Genomic DNA, 16,552 nt, shown 5'->3' with positions numbered 1-16,552 from the left:
ACTTGTTATCAAACCTGACAGCCTAAGTTCGATTCCCAGAACTCACATGGCACAAGGAGAACGGACTCCCTCAAGTGGTTCTCTGACCTCACGCATGCACTCCCCCCCCACATACATAGACAAAATAATGTATGTATATTTTACCCCTCTCTGTAACAGCTCTGACTGTCCTGGAACTCGCTTTGTAGACCAGGCTGGCCTCTAATTTACAGAGATCCACCTGCCTCCGTCTCCTGAGTGCTGGGATTAAAGGCATGCGCCACCACTGCCTGGCAATAAATAAAATATTTTTTTAAAGAGCAATAAGTTGCCCTAGTTGACACAGGATGCGATAGAATTCTATACAGGGCTCGGTATGCTGTTGCTCTGATAGCTGCAGGACTTCTCCAGGAGAAAGAACTCCACACTTTTTGAGCTCCTGCTGTGCCAGTGCGTGCTTTCCAGGGCCCATCTCATTTTGTACAACCGCCTTGGGGAGCAGATGGTGTCGACGCTCCACTTAACAGAAGACAGCCCCGTTTGCTTTAAACTTGTACAAGAGCTTACCAGTGACCAAGTGGGATACGAGCCGAGGGGGTCTAACAAGCCTTGGCTAACCACTACCATGAGCCTAGCAAGAGAAGGCTGTTTGGTTACTACCGCTGTGGTGGAGCCCGCGCGTGGGTCACGACCCAGGTGAGGGTGGAGTTAGGGTCATTGGGCGCCCGCCCTGTCACCCCCACCAACCCTCAGCGTGGGGACACCCTCACCTGTAGACGCCTCACCTCCAGTGGCCTCGCCTAGCGGCCCCCTGGGGGCGGGGTCAGGAGAGGCGGGGGCGGGCTCGGGGGCGTGAGTGGCAGGCGGCGGGGCAGGGCGAGCATGCGCAGTCGGCCCCGCTCTGAAGTCTTGCCGGCGGCCGGCAGCCGGGGCGGTGCTGAGGAGGGCGGGCCGGGGCGGGCCGGCCGGGCGGGGCGGGGCGACGCTGAGCTCCGTCTTGCTCCCATGGCCGTCCCCGGCTCACGGTGCTGCCCCCTCTGCCCCGGGCCGCGCCCGGGGGTCCCGCACTGACGGCCCATGGCGCCGCCCGCCGCCCGCCTCGCGCTGCTCTCCGCCGCTGCGCTCACTCTGGCGGCCCGGCCTGCGCCCGGCCCCCGCCCCGGCCCCGGTGAGTGAGACCCCGGCCCTCCCCTCCCCACGCCCGGCTCTCCTTCCCTCGCGCGTGGACCCCGGCGAACGCGATGCCTGGGCTTCTGTCCCGGAACGCGGCGTGGATGCGCCTGCCCCGTTACCAGGACTCTGCCCCGCGCGCCGGCTTCGAACTTTCCGAGACTCAGCTCACTGCTTGCGGGAGAGAAGGGATGCGTGACGGCTAAGGTCGCCCGTACTAGTGCGGGCTACGCCGAGTCCGGCGTCCTGCTTCCCAGGCCGAGTCCCCCGCGCGGTCCGCCGGAGGTGGTGTCCTCAGCCAGGATAGAAGCTGGGGCTCTGCTCCGTTTCCCCACGCCCTTCCTTGCCTCAGAATCCCTTCCCGTGGAAGAACAGGCATAAGGATGTTGTCCGGCCCAGTTCAGTTTCTTTGCGGGTTGTTGGGTGCTGAGCATATACTGGTGAACCTGCCGCCGGGGTCTCCACCCTAAGTTGCAGATTGGGATGTTGCAAAGACAGGGTTTTGCTGATGAAAGAAAACTCTGGAGTTGCTTTGTTTTCTTGCCAGCTTGGATTAGAGAAAAAGCTGAGACTTATTTTCTGTGTGATTTTAAGACAAACTTTGAGCTCCGTGAACCTCGGTTAGTAGATCTGTAAAAAGGAGGACGATAACTCCTCCCGTGCCGAGTGTTGGTGATACACTGTAGGCAACATGCATAGAGTGTACCACCATGTACAAACGACCGTTAGTAAATACTTAAAATATTTTTTATAGTCTTTTCCAGTTCACTAAAGACTAGACACGTGGTTTACCCTGGGAATCCTGGCAAAAGGCAAAGGTGGGCTTTGGAACTGCAGAATGAACGGTTCTCGACACTCCAAAACTGAGGCTCGGTACAAGTGGTTTCTAGGTGATTGGTGCCTTCTATGGGACTTGTATAATTTGCCCCCTTCTACTGTTGTATGTGAGCAAGGAGGGAGGGACGTTCCTAGAGCTAGGACGTGTCAACATAACTGTAACCTAGTAACCCCTTAGCTCCACTTTGTCATCGATGTGTTCGGAATTTAGTGTACTCTGTGGAGAGAGAGGTGCGGGTAGAAATAGGCTGGTTTCCGCTGTGGAAAGGGCACAGTAATATAGCTCTGAAAAGCGTTGTGAGCCTGTTCTACCAGTGCTTGCTGGAGGTGGCATGTGCTAGGCACCTTTGCCTTGTTAGGTCAGATGCAGCTCTTGGGGTAAGTCGGGATGCTTTTGTTTAGGAGTCTTGGGTATGGACAAATGCATGGCTGTTGGGAAACAGTTCGTGCTTTAGAATCTCATCAGCCCGCTTTCTTAGCATTCTGCTACATCAGTGCTTTTGTGACATTTCCCCTCTGGTTCCAGAAGCAGTTTCAGAGACACACCACATAGTTTTCGGCATCACATACTGTCAAGAGCCTAGCCACTAGTTTGTTAAATCCTTTCCAATTAAAAAAAAAGTTGTATACTGAGAATATGCCAAACTTACCATTTCATATTTTGTGATACTATAATTTTCTCTAAAATTTTGTGGATGGAAAAAATTATTCCAATACTTATATTCTGCACAACTTTGTAATATTTAAATTACTGGTGGTTTGCATTTTTGAATGCTGACTTTATGAAAACAGTTAGCTCATTCCCCTTCTGTGTTATTCTAATTATAGTGTGTAGTCAACCCCAAATGATCCCCTGTCTCTCCATTCTTCTTCTGACGTGCTTTCTCTTCTTTCACAACTGATAAGAAGGAAGACGGAGGTTTAGTCGCCGAGTCTTTTCTAGCCTCTCACCATCCTCCCCTACCTTCTCATCTGGAATTTGTTGTTTAAGATATCAGTGAGCCCTTTTATAAATCTTATGTTGTTGTTTTGTGTTTTTGAGACAGTTTCTCTATGTAGTCTTGGTTGTCCTGGAACTCTTATCTGTGGACCAGGTTGGCCTCAAACTTTGAGATCCGCCTCCTCTGCCTCCCGAGTGCTAGGATTAGAGGTGTGCGCCACAATGCCCAGCTTTCATTTTATAAATCTTAAAGCAAGAAAGTATTGCATTTGGGCTCACTACTAACAAATGCAAGTTGGTGCGTTCAATACAGCTATTAATGTGCTCAGAGTTTAGTATAGATAGACCAAAAGCAAAATGATTAAGACAAACTTATAGCTTCATAATATCAAAATTGGGGATTTTTGGCAGTAGGCAGTAAACCATCTTTAGTTTAGAATCTAAAATCTTTAAAGTGTTTCTATTGGTGGTTATGAGCATGGGGTATAATGTCTTGAATATGGAGGTCAGAGCACTTTTGGGAGCCAATTCTCTTTGTCTATTCTGTGGGTCCCAGAGATTAAATTCATATTTCCAGGCTTGATTCAAACACCTTTACCTCCTGAGCTGTCTTGATGGCCCCTAGTTTCGAATTTTTGATCTTGGAACTCTCATGAGGCTCTAGACCAAGGCAAAACAGTAAATGATTTAGGCTTTATCGGCCGTAGATGGCCACAGTTGCAATCACTTACCTCCAACTCTGGAGGCAAAAGTAGTCAAGACAAAATGAACAGGCATTGCTATTTTTGTTTTTGTTTTTGTTTTTTTCCAAGACAGGGTCTCACTATATAGCGCTAGCGCGCGCTCGCTCTCTCTCTCTCTCTCTCTCTCTCTCTCTCTCTCTCTCTCTCTCTCACACACACACACACACACACACACACACACACACACACACTAGGCTGGCTTGAACTCACAAATATCTACTCTCCCAAAGGCTGAGAGCAAAGGTGTGTACCACCTGAATGCATTACTGTTTTAATAAAACTCTTTAGACATTGAAATTTGAATGTTTATATTATTTTTACATGTCTTAATATATTGTCCTTCTGAATTTTTATAATTAAAAGCTTAAATAACTAATCATAACTTAGTTTATGGGTCATGATTTGGTCCATAGGCTGTACTTGTTCTAAGTCTTGCACTAGGTCCACGTGAATTGACTTTTAAGTGATTACTGATCTGGAAAAAGTAACAAAGAGGGCTGATTTTGGCGAGTGGATGAACCTTTACCCTTACTATGAATTAACTTTGACAGACACATGCGCGTCGGGCACAGTGACATGTGCTGTATTTGGATGTATGCAGCTATTTGGAGGGCTGAAGGAAGAGAGTAGTTGGAGGCTCGCAGCCTGCCTGTACAATGTAGCAAGGAGGAAATGCTAGCTAAAATGGTAAATTTTGTATTTTACCATGATTTTTAAAAAGATACAACTGGGAAAAGCTTGTATACATAAATTCCGATCATTAATAAGTGGGAATTCAGTGTGATTCAGTGCACTGCTTAAGGAAATAATTCCTACCTCAGGGCCGCCCCCTAGTTTGTTCACTCAGCGAACCAGCAGAAAAAAGTCAGGCAGCAGGTGGCTCCAGCCCTGAGACCTAGACAAATAACCAAGGGGGACAGGGGGAGGAAGAGTCCAAACTCCTGGCACTTCCTAAGCTATTGGTTTTTACTGCTACACTTCTGCTGTCCTGTTAAAACAGCAGTGTGCTTTGGATAGCTGGGGTTTTTTGTTTTAATTAAAGAATTTTGAAAAACAAAGTGAAACACTGAAACCTAACAAGCCAGTTGTGTTTGTACTGCTGGACAGTTCATGGGAAATGCTCGGGAGATGCCCACAGTTGATGTCTGTAGCTTTTGTTTTACCTCCTGAATGAGAACAAATATTAGGAATTGAGGTTCCCCAGCACCCCTGCACATGTTTAGAGGTGGGAGCGCTTCCTCCAGCCTCTGCTCCATTTGGCAGATGCATTTCTGACCAGTGCAGGGTGCAGCCTCCACACAGGTAAGAAGGATGACTGACGTTCCTTCTGTGTTCAGTTTGACCTTGACACTTGCTCTAGAACCAGGAGTATTCTTTTAGGGACGGTGGGCACTGAGGTCCAACCATGTTTTCCCCCTTTCTTGTCATCAGTGTTCCTCCCAAGATGCGACGTCGTATCCCTAGACCTCATCCTCTTAAGACAGTCTCTATTCAGGCAGAGCAGGGAGAGAAGAGGGGCCGTTGTAGAAATGTTATTCTATACAGTTTGCCTTCTCCTCCAACCTCTTCCTAGGTAAGCACCTCCTTAGGTTGTCCTTGTACCAGCCTAAAAAGGAATGGAGTGGAGGGCACTTCATAAGATGGACATCTTATGGGCAGAGTTGACAGTGTCCCTCTTACTTCTGCAGTAGGGCCCTCTTGGGGGTTCACCCCTGCGAGGACCAGCTTCCAGATTCTCCCGCCACAGTTTAATCCCTGGCACATAACCAAAGCATTAAACTTTTATTGTTCAATTTACCGCAAGGGCGAGGCCCTGTTCCTAGTGGACTTAGGAGGCTGTGACGGCTTCCAAAACCCGAATGTCACAGCACATTAGCAACTGCAGACTCTGAGGGCTGCATTTCTTTCTGTTTGGTTAGATTCTTAGTTAGAACCAGAACAGTATACTCACACTCAGAGCTTTAAAGCCAGGAAAGAGTAAAGACAGCATAGGCAACTTTTAAAGATGAATCATAATGGTGGTAGCCATCAGCCTGTGTGAGGACACTGTGTGGTTTCTTTTTATCTTCAAAGTAGATACATTATGGTGTTTGTAGCTTTCTTGATATCCCCAAATCAAAAAACAACATGGCAGCCAACATGGCAGCTTTCTAGAATAGTAGGGATTGCTAGCCAATCCCGTCTTAGTATGTAAATTACTTGCTGCTGTTCAATCTATAAAAATTCATCTTCAAAGAAAATTACTGGGCTGGTAAAAATATTTTTAATAATGACCACAGAAGTCATATTTATTTTTCTTTGAAGTTCTTCCGAAAAATCTTCTGGTTCTAATCAGTTTGTTCCCACATAAAATACAGTGGAAATCTACAATAATAAAATCCCCATTTCTCTGTCTATGGGGAAATAAACAGGGTGAGGACTGTCTTTTTCGGGGGCTTTCCCCTCGCCTTGCCCCAGACTCAAAGCCTCTATTACTGGTGGGTGTTTTGGCATCAGTTAAGGGCCTTCAATCCTTCCCTCCCTCCATGTTTTGCTCTTTCATTAAAGTGTTTCTGTTGTCTAATTATATCCTTTCAATCAAATTAGAGGCTGCAGCATCTGGTGAGGGCCCTAACTGCTGCCATCTGCACCTCGCGCACACAGGCCTTTTCAGCTGAGAATCACTCAGCTTCCAAATGGCAGGAAGAGATTTGGAAACAGTTCAGTTGGAGAGGAGGTTAGCTTAAAAAGAGCCTCTTCAAAGGCTGGGTGCACCGTCCTGCCTGCGTGATGTATGCATGGTTATACAGGACGTCATTGGCTTGGCTCACCCGAGAGTCTTCCTAAGTGCTTCTGGCAGCTGAAGGGTTCCTAATTGTCTTAGCTGAAGTGACCAGGCTTTCTCCTCCCTGTTATGGTTTTGGAGGCCCCAGTAGAGCTGAGAACGTCTCCCTTGAGAACAGTCTTTTGTTATGTGACCACTGGCTAACGGATGTGACACTTTCTCTTCATTTGGCCATTTCTTCTAACTCAGTGATTTCAACAGAAGGAGATTTCGCTCCCCAGGAAAAATTTGTAATACTTGGAGACTTTTTTTTTTAATTGTTACATGGGGGGATGCTTTTACTGTCCAGTGGGTTGAAGGCCGGGTGCTATTAAACACTCTAGAATGTATGGAGCGGTCTTCTACACCTGAGAATCACCTATCTGTAAGGATGGTGCTGAGGGAAAAAACCCTGCCCTGTGTCATCATTTTGTCTTTTCACTGTGCCTTAAGGGCAGGCAACTCACATCAACATCATTTTTACCTGTCCTGAAACTGGCTCTGTAGACCAGGCTGTCCTCGAACTCACAATCCTGCCCGCCCCTGCCTCCTGCATGCTGTGATTAAAGGCGTGTGTGCCACCACACCCAGCCGAGACAATACGTATCTACACTCTCAACACTCAGAAAAGCTGAGGCAGGAGAATCAACAGTTTGAAGCTAGCCTAGGCACAAACAAAACCCGTCTAGAAGAAGGAGAAGGAAGAGAAACAACAACAGCGTGACGTGAGATGTGGTAACACACACCTAGAATCGTAGCTTTCTAGGTGGAGAAGCAGGGGTCAGGAGTTCAAGGCCAGCCTCTGTTATAAAGTGTGTTTGAGGCTATCTTGGCTTGCGTGAGACCTTATCAGAGAAAGAAAGCACATTTTCTATTGTCCACATCTAAGTTCCTTTAGCACTTCAGTACATAGCCTTCTGTAAACCTGCACAGAGTGAGGACGCCTATGATTTCCTGCCTTTCTACTTCCGTTTAAGATGGTCAGATTAAATATAGGATGCCCACCTGGATTTGGGTAAACACAAAGTAATTTTTTAGTTTCAGTGTACCTTATTCAACGTTTAAGAATAGGTCTAAGAAATTATTCAGTAGTTGGGTTAGGGTTGGGTGTAGGGGGAAATTTGCATTTGTTTGTTTGTTTTTCAGTTCTGAAGGCAGAATTCAGGACCTTGCATAGCCTGGGCACGTGCTCTGTCATTGAGCTTCATCCCCAGTCCCTCCTTAGCATGGGTCTGAAGCTCAGATGTAACGGAGCACTTTGTGCTCCATTTGCTGAGCTGACACACTGCATGAGACTTTCTACCTTGGACAGTCAGAGCTATTCTGTTGGCCTCACTCTGTCCGCGGCCTCGCTGCTCCAGGTGTCTTCAATGACAGCACCACCAGCCCTCCTCCCTGTGTAGATCCCAACCTTAGCTCTGACTCTTCTCCCTGGCCAGCGTTTCTGAAGTGTGATTCCTGAGTTGGATTTTTATGTGGGGATCAATTATCAAGTCCTTATCAGATGTCTGCTGCATACTGTTATCTCTCCCTCGGACTTGTTTGCCCCCTGCCAGAGCATAGAAGCCAGTGACTATTGCTGTAGGGTTAGCTTTGACGATGTGCTCCAGAGATAGCTGTCCACCTGGCAATTAGCCCCTCCGCAACACTGCTATTATTTGGCCATCCCATATCAGCTAAAGAGAGCTGGAAAGCCCAGAGCCTGGTTCCCTGAAACAAGGACCACACCCTGCAGGACTCCATTATTGGAGAACTTGCTGATCATCTGACAGGCAGTGCCGATAAAACTTGTCTGGAGTCTGGGTTTTATAAGTTTACTTAATGCATTTTTAGTCCAATTGAGCGCTTTAGACAGTGCAAAATAGGATTGGTAGGGGCTCTAGATATAACTCAGTGGACCATATCACTTGCCTAACACCAGTGAAGTCTTGATTGAGGCCTGAAAAGAAAAAAAAAGAAATAGGATTGCTCATGATCATAAGGTAAGGTATAGCTGTGAACCAGGTGTTTCCCACTTACAATATACTCAGAATATAAAAATGGCTCAGTTGGCAAAATGTTGGCCTAGCCCACACAAAGTTTTGGGTTCATTCCCAGCACCAAGTAAAACATGCTTTATTACCACACGCCTGGAATCCCATCTCTTTTAAGGTAGAAGCAGGGAGATCAGATGTTGAAGACCAATGATCAAGACCAGCCTGTCCTAAAAAAACAAAAGGCACAGGGGCAACTTTATCGTCTATTTTATTAATTTGTTATTTTGTTTATTTGTTTGTTCATAGACAGGAGCTCATGTAGCCTAAGCTGGTCTTGAACTATAATTTTTCCACCTTTGGTTTCTGAATGTTGAGGTTATAGGTATCTGTCACCATGCCTGTTTTATTAACTGATGGAGAGAGAACCCGGAGCTGGGCTACATCCTCAGCTTTAGTTTGTGTTTGGAGACTGTGTCTCTATGTATCAGAGGCTAGCTTTGTGTTTACAGTCCTTCTCCCTCAGCTGGAGTGATGATCGCTGGACACCAAGGTCTGACAGGCTTGTTTTTGTTTTTGTTTTTTTTTTTTAATTAGCAGGTATTTGACTTTTAAGTACTTGACTTACACAGAACTGCCTGGATAGAACTTCTCAGAGGTGATTACCACGCCGCAGTCAGAAAGACTGGTCCACAGGCAAGGAAAGTAGGGTACTTGATTGTGTCACAGAACCCCCCAGCTATGCATTTATTGTCTTCCCTCATTTGACAAACATAAACAAAAACAGCTCTTTCTGTGAGCTGTCTTTTTTGGTTTTTTTCTTTTTTCCTTTTTTAACTCTAGACAGTGTTTCTCTGTGGAGCCCTGGCCATCCTGGGCTATTATTTTTTCTATGTGCCTAAATTTTATTTTGAAATTACAGTAACCAGGCAGTGGTGGCGCATGCCTTTAATCCCAGCACTCGGGAGGCAGAGGCAGGTGGATCTCTGTGAGTTCAGGGCCAGCCTGGTCTACAAGAGCTAGTTCCAGGATAGGCACCAAAGTTACAGAGAAACCCTGTCTCGAAAAAACCAAAAGCCAAACAAACAAAAAACAAGCAAAAACAAAAACAAAAGATCTTAACACAGTATGTGACAATAACAGTGGGGGACCCTGAACTGGGTCCCCAAAACAAAAAGGGTAAAATGCTTGAGAAGCTCAGCAGAAGGCAACTGGGCACTTTGAGGCACATCAGGTGGCCAGCGTCTGAGCCGCCAGGAACTCTGTGATCTGTTGGTGCCCTTCCTGTCCCTGCCCTGCAGCAGCTCGCTTTATGTCTTTTTGAGGGCTTTGTTTGGTTGTTTTTTGGGAGTAAACTGAGATACTGTCCATCAGAAAGCAGAATTCAGAAATCTGAAAATATGTCATGTTTTCTGTCTCCTTAATTGAAAAACATTTTTGTGTGAAATCTAATTTCAAGATTGGATGGGCTTTTTGTAGATAAATACCTCAATTAGAGTACATCATGGTACTCACATATTACGTGGATAAATGAATGGTTCATATCATTGGTCAGGTAGGCCCACGTAGTATGTTGTTGTGCTTACATATTACATGTGTAAATAATGGTTCATATCATCAGCACATGTTGGAATATGTCCTCTTGGCCCTGACATAAGGTCCCTCAAGGAATTTGGTTGTTAATGAAACGTTTTAGGACTCTGCTGAGTGGGTAACTTCTTACTGCCCCTCTTAAACTAAGGCTTGTTTTATCTGTGTATATGTTAGGAACTGCTCAGTTAGCACAGAAACTGCCCGGGGCTTCCATCCTCAGAACACCAAAAAAAAAAAAAAAAAAAAAAAAGAACTAAACAAACCCCAGCTATCTTCTATCTTTTGTGTGCCAGGGCATTGTGAATCACAATGTATATATATATATATATATATATATATATATCAGTGGTTCTCAGTCTATGGGGTGTAAGCCCTTTGGGGGTCACATATCAGTTATTTATATTATGATTCATAACAGTAGCAAAATTACGGTTATGAAGTAGCAATGAGATGATTTTATGACTGGGGTCAGCACAGGATGAGGAACTGTATTAGAGGGCCACAGCCTTAGGAAGGTTGAGAGCCACTGTTCCAAATGGTACGTAGAAATTCCTCAAGCACTGCTGCACGTTCATGGTGGCTGTTCCCAGCAAAAACATATGTCAGCAGCAACACCCATAGCGTGTTTCCCAGTGGGTGCTGCCTGTGTGGGAGGGAAGCATACTCCAGATGAGAGCCAGATGGGGCAGGCCATCTCCCAAGACACCTTCTCTATTTTGACAACTAGTTTTTAAAAAATTATTTGTTTGTTCATTCATTTATTTTTGTCTATGTAGCCCTGACTGTCCTAGAATTTGTGACTCCTCCTGCCTCTGCCTCCTTAGTGCTTGGGATTATAGGTGTGTATATTTATTCCAGCTTCATTTTAGAAAAAAATTAATTATATTTTAGTGTGTGTATGCATGTGTGTGAGAGAGAGAGACCGAGAGACTGAGCTGCGCCGATGCTCTTGTTGGAGGTTGGATAACAACTTGCTGGAGTTGGCTCTGTCCTTCAACCACGTGGAAGTGTGTCAAACTTCTTTTTCTTTTCTCTCTCTCTCTCTCTCTCTCTTTTTTTTTTCTTTTGAGACAGGGTTTCTCTGTGGCTTTGGAGCCTGTCCTGGAACTTACTCTGTAGACCAGGCTGGCCTCGAACTCACAGAGATCCACCTGCCTCTGCCTCCCAAGTGCTGGGATTAAAGGCGTGCACCACTACTACTCAGCGTGAGGGTCAAACCTAAATGATTAATTAAATTGTCTTTACTAACTGAGTCACTTCGCCAGTCCTCAGCTTCATTTTTAAATTTTTGCTTAACAAATAATAAGACCCACTCTATGTCATATTTTGAATTTAACCCTCTGGTCCTGTGCTTACCATAGGCTTTTTTTCTTGGGATGGTCTTTTATATAATTTAGTATTTTGTTGTTGTTTTGTTTTTGATACAGGGTTACCCTGTATGTCCCTGGTTGTCCTGGAACTAGCTCTGTAGACCAGGCTGACCTCGAACTCACACAGATCCACCTGCCTCTACCTTCTGAGAGCTGGAATTAAAGGTGTGCACCACCACCGCCCAGCCCCTCTTACTGTTTTTAAGAACATCGTCTCCTAGATCTCCTGAGTAAATTGGGAGCAAAGGGTTCATAGGAGAGGGTAGAAGGGAGAGGAGTGGAGAAAAATATATAGCTTAATAAAAACAACAAAAAAAGAGAAAAAAACAAACAAAACAAAACAAAACAGAAAGAACATTGTCTCCTTAAATGAAAAGGAAACTCTGAAAGGTATTTTAATAGAAAAGCTACTGATGCCTAAAAAATTATAGTGATTATTTATGTGCTTACTCTACTTTGGGAAGAAGTACAACCTGTCCTATGTTCACGTTGCAAAGTTAATGTGTAATACAAGAAATAATATGTGAGTGTTCGTCTGGAGTCTAGATGGCTACAAACTTGGCTGGTTGAGTTTATGATTCTTGACAAGAAGCTAAGGCATATTTATTACAAAGCAGTATGCTATTTAATGATTTTTAGGATGGCTTCCATTTTTTTTATTATGGGATATTGAGAAATGTACAAAAATAGTCCAGGAAAGCCACAAATACCTGTTGTGTAGAGTCACAGTTCCCAACTGTGATTACTGTTACTTCATTCTCGGCTTCCCTCGCAGCACTTATGGGATTTTGCAACAAATCTCAGATATCATCTCATTTTATTTGCGTTTGCTTCAGTTCTTATCTCCAAATGATAAGGATTCTTTTATTAAAAAAAAAAATTCTGTGACAAAGGCTGGCCTTGAGCTGACTGTTTCTCCTTTTCGCTGAGGTTAAAGGTGTGAGCCACCATGCCCAGCTTCCATGTTGATTTCAAAGCAGGCTAAAATTAGCCAGTTACTTCTAACATGGTCCATAGAGGTGCTGAGCATCCATGCAGAACACAGACTTAAGTTCTGGTGAATTAAAAGAAACATGGACTCTCATACATGTCACATGGAAATACAACTATAATTCTAGTCTAAAATCAGTAATTCCTAGATTCCCCGTGAGAAAAACATTCTTTGTCAGTGATGTGTAGTTTGGAGTGGTATGTTAGGTCTTCTGTAGCCGAGGTTAGCCTTTACCTTGCTCTGTAGTTGAGGAGGAACTTGAACTTCTGCTCCACCTCCTAAGCACTGGGTTTGCTTCTGTGAGAGGCTCTTGCCTTGGTATCTGGGCTGGTCTGGAACTGACAGTGGTTCTCCTGCTTCAGCGCCCTGAGTGCTGGGATCACAGGCATAGGCCACCATGTCCATTTTGTAGCCAATTTCCTATTACTGTCTGAGACCACCAACTCAAGGAAAGGCGTATCTGGGGCTTACAGTTTGGGAACCTTAAGGGTCTGTTGGCATTGTTGCTTTGGAGCCTGGGACAAAGCGTACTGGGCAGAAGAGAAGGCTGAGGTTCTTGAACCCCAGTGATACTGTGGGTGTCCTTTTCATGCAGTGCGCATTCCCTTGATGTATGCAATGTGACCTTAGGAGTACCCTGTGGTTCCTAGAAGGCCTGGAGAACGTACGTGGGCCCTCTTCTCTTTCCCTTGTGTTCATTCTGGTGAATTAAGTCCTTTGTAATAGTTTTGGTGTAGGTGGTTTTTGTGTTTTTGTTTGGTTCCTTTTTTCCTTTGGCTTTATGAGACAGTCTTTGCCTATAGCTCTGGCCCAGAACTTACTGGCTTTGCAGTTTTGACCAGGATTTATTTTTTTCTTCCTTCCTTCCTTCCTTCCTTCCTTCCTTCCTTCCTTCCTTCCTTCCTTCCTTCCTTCTTTCCTTCCTTCCTCTTTCTCTCTCTCTATTTCTTTTTTGAGACAAGGTCTCTCTGTGTATCCCTGACTGTCCTGGAACTCACTTCATAGACCAGGCTGGCCTCAAACTCAGAGATTCACCTGCCTCTGCCCCCCGAATGCTGAGATTAAATGTGTGCACCATTACACTTGACTTATACATGAAATATAAAATGCAGTGCTTGTATTAATTTGTTTCTTCTTCTTCTTCTTTTCTTCCTCCTCCTCCTCCTCCTCCTCCTCCTCCTCCTCCTCCTCCTCCTCCTCCTCCCTTCTTTTTAGTTTTTTGAGACAAGATTTCTCAGTGTAACATCCCTAGCTGTCCTGGAACTAGCTCTTGTAGATCAGGGTGGCCTCGAACTCACAGAGATCCGCCTACCTCTGCCTCCCGAGTGCTGGGGTTAAAGGCGTGCACCACCACTGCCTGACTTGTGTTTTCTTCTTAAGTATAATTATTGAATTATGTAACTTAAGTGGCATATATAAATGAAGGTGTATTTTATATTGACAGCTGGATTTTGGTCAGAGAACAATTTGCTTCATTTCTTCCTTTCCTCCCCACCCCCTTCTTTCTGTGTGTGCACTCAAGTGTGGGCCTGTCTGTGTAGCCCTCGAGACCCTGCTTGTCCTGGTGCAGTCACCCCACCCATCAGGGAGGAGCAGCAGCTTTCTGGGCACCATGCTGCTGGCCAGGGCTTGCCCACCTTGTACCCTGCCCACAGTGTTCTTCCCACTCTTCTCCAATTAGCCCCTCACATCTTTGCTCAGATGCCGACTCCTCTCCAGGCCCTGCTGGATCCTTCTTTTTATAGCACAGACCACTGTCTGATACTGACGTGGGTTTGTGAACCTGTGTTCCCTGTTAACATGGGAACGCCAAGAATCCCCAGTCTATCCGCTCAGCCCTGGGCAGTGGTCAGGGCTGAGTGAATGTCGAATGAATTCATGAATGGGGTGTAGACATTAGGTCTCTTGCCTTCATTCGTTGTCTTTTACTGAAAATGTGAATATGCAAGGCTCCATGTGATTTTCTTTGTTGTTTTAGCCTCTCCTTGCTTACCTAGACAAAGCTTCTGTCAGTTTCATAACAGTAGAAAAGAGGGGAGGCCGGGTCCATACCCTGCTGCAGTCAAGATGCATAGATAACTTTCAGTCCTTAGCACTGTTTCTCTTTTCCTCACCATTGACCTGCACTAGGCAAGTCTGGTTTTAAAAAAATCATTAAAATCTAGTATGCTTATTTAGAGTGGAATAAAGAACCACCTACCACACCTGTGACCTTATTGCAGGAGGATCAGGCGGTCAAGGCCGGTCTTAGCTCTAGGTTAGCTTGAGCTAAGAGACCCTGTCTCAAAAGAGTAGAGCTGAGGAAAACAAACTGAACCAGAAAAAGCACATTCCTGCTGCTAAATGGCATCTCCACCCCATTCATGGCACATTCTTCTATGGTACAAATAAGAACATCCGAATCCTTGGGAACGTGCCCCACACGTTGCTGTGTATTGCTGAGGCTATTGATATTAAAGTCTACTTTGATGGCTCTTGATGACTTGTGAGCCATTGGCCTTTTTATTTCCTTGTTTGCTTGTTTGAGACAGGGTCCTTGTAACCCAGGCTAGACTTTAACTGACTTTGTAGCCAAGGATGACCCAGAACTCCTGGTCCTCCTGCCTTTATCTCCCAAGTACTGGGGTTACAAGTGTATTCTGCCATGCCCTGCTTTCTTGCCACTTTTAGATTTGATTTTAGATTTGATTTTGGCCTATTTGTGTGTAAGCCTGTGCCGTGTATTGGTGCCTGCAGAGGCCAGAATGGGCATTGGATCTTCCGAAGCTGGAATTCCAGGTGGTAGTAAGCTGCCTAATTTGGGTGCTGGAAGCAGCCCTCAGGTCTTCCGAAAGAGCAGCAAGCACTCTTAACAGCTGAGCCATCTCTCCAACCCCCCATTTTTAAAATTTATTTTTTAATTGTCTATATTAAAGGTAGATAACATAATGTATTTTTGTTTGTTTTTGTCTTGAGGCAGTCTCGCTAGTAGCTCTGGCTGGCCTGGAATGCTCTGTGTACACTAGGCTACTTTCCTCTGCCTCTGGACACTGGGTTAAAGGTGTGTGCCACCACACCCAGCCCTGCCACATTATGTTTTGATGTATAAGATTAGATAGGTCAGAAAGCAGTTGACAGAGGTTGACCTGATATTCATAGAATCATCTAGTCCTTAAAAAAACAAAAAAACAAGGCCGTTAGTGGTGGCACACACCTTTAATCACAGTGTTCAGGAAGCAGAGGCAGGCAGATCTCTGAGTTTGAAGCCAGCCTGGTCCACAGAGCAAGTTCTAGGATAGCCATGGCTACATAGAGAAACCCTGTCTTGAAAATCAAAAAATAAATAAATAAATAAATACCAATCTTCTTAAAATAAATAAGTAAATAAATAAAAAGAATCTAGTCTTGTGACTCCAAGATTGATTGGGCAACAGAATTGCCTAGGTTGGAATAAGGCTCTGATGTGGAACATACCACACATATATTATCCCCTCCTCCCATCCCTTCAAATGTAGCTGCCCCTTGGTATCTGTACAGTATTTGTTCTGGTCCTCACGTTCTTGTTTTGTACGTCTCATGTGCATCCCTTCGTGTATTTTAAGTCATCTTTCGATTGTTTAGAATACCCAACACGATTAGAATGCTGTGGGAATGGTTTCGGAGAGTGATGAACGGAAGAGATGAGTGTGTGGAATCTGGGCTTAGGCTGGACATATGTGTATCCCTAGTGGGCCAGACAGAGGAAGGAGGCAAAGAGAGGCAGAGATGAGAGGGGCTTCTGAGGAGGCAGTGTTTATCTTGCAACTAGAAATATTAGAGGAAGAGCATTTGGGCAGGAAATGGGGAAGTGTGTTCCCAGGATTAAAAGCAGACCAGTGTGGTTTGACCACAGTGAGTGACTAAGAGAAGAGCTGGGCTTACAGCAGGGAGGCCTTGAAAATACCCACAAGACAAACCTTCATTCTCCCGGGACCTTTGAGTTCTGTGTGGAAAGTGGGTTGTAGAGCTGAGGAGGCAACCCTGAGACCTAAACTGTTCCCCCATGACTAGTGGGACCAGAACAGAGGTTCTAAAGATGAGAAGGGAAGTCAGCGGGAGCTGCTGTTGGTGAGGGAAAGAGTGTCACTGACAGCTTCTGCTAGAGTCCCATGGGGCATATCCTATGTGGGGTGTG

General features: G+C 45.3%; 1 protein-coding gene across 2 annotated transcripts in view; it reads left to right on the top strand.

Annotated features, from left to right (window-relative positions):
* Positions 1-944: 944 nt before the first annotated feature.
* Kremen1 (kringle containing transmembrane protein 1) overlaps positions 945-16,552 on the top strand; it is a 69,349-nt gene continuing 53,741 nt past the window's right edge. The window contains exon 1 of one of the 2 annotated variants that reach the window (XM_050141215.1): positions 945-1,147. In XM_050141215.1, the coding sequence (XP_049997172.1) occupies positions 1,057-1,147 (91 nt within the window). In that variant the 5' untranslated portion in view covers positions 945-1,056. The remainder of the gene's footprint in view (positions 1,148-16,552) is intronic. The other variant, XM_050141216.1, reaches the window with a different exon arrangement.

This window comes from Alexandromys fortis, unplaced genomic scaffold, assembly GCF_014885135.2.
Source record: "Alexandromys fortis isolate MF-2015 unplaced genomic scaffold, M_Fortis_MF-2015_v1.1 scaffold_7, whole genome shotgun sequence".
Lineage (NCBI taxonomy): Eukaryota > Metazoa > Chordata > Mammalia > Rodentia > Cricetidae > Alexandromys > Alexandromys fortis.
Note: the sequence above shows the minus strand (reverse complement) of the source record. Positions and strands in the feature narration are given on the sequence as shown.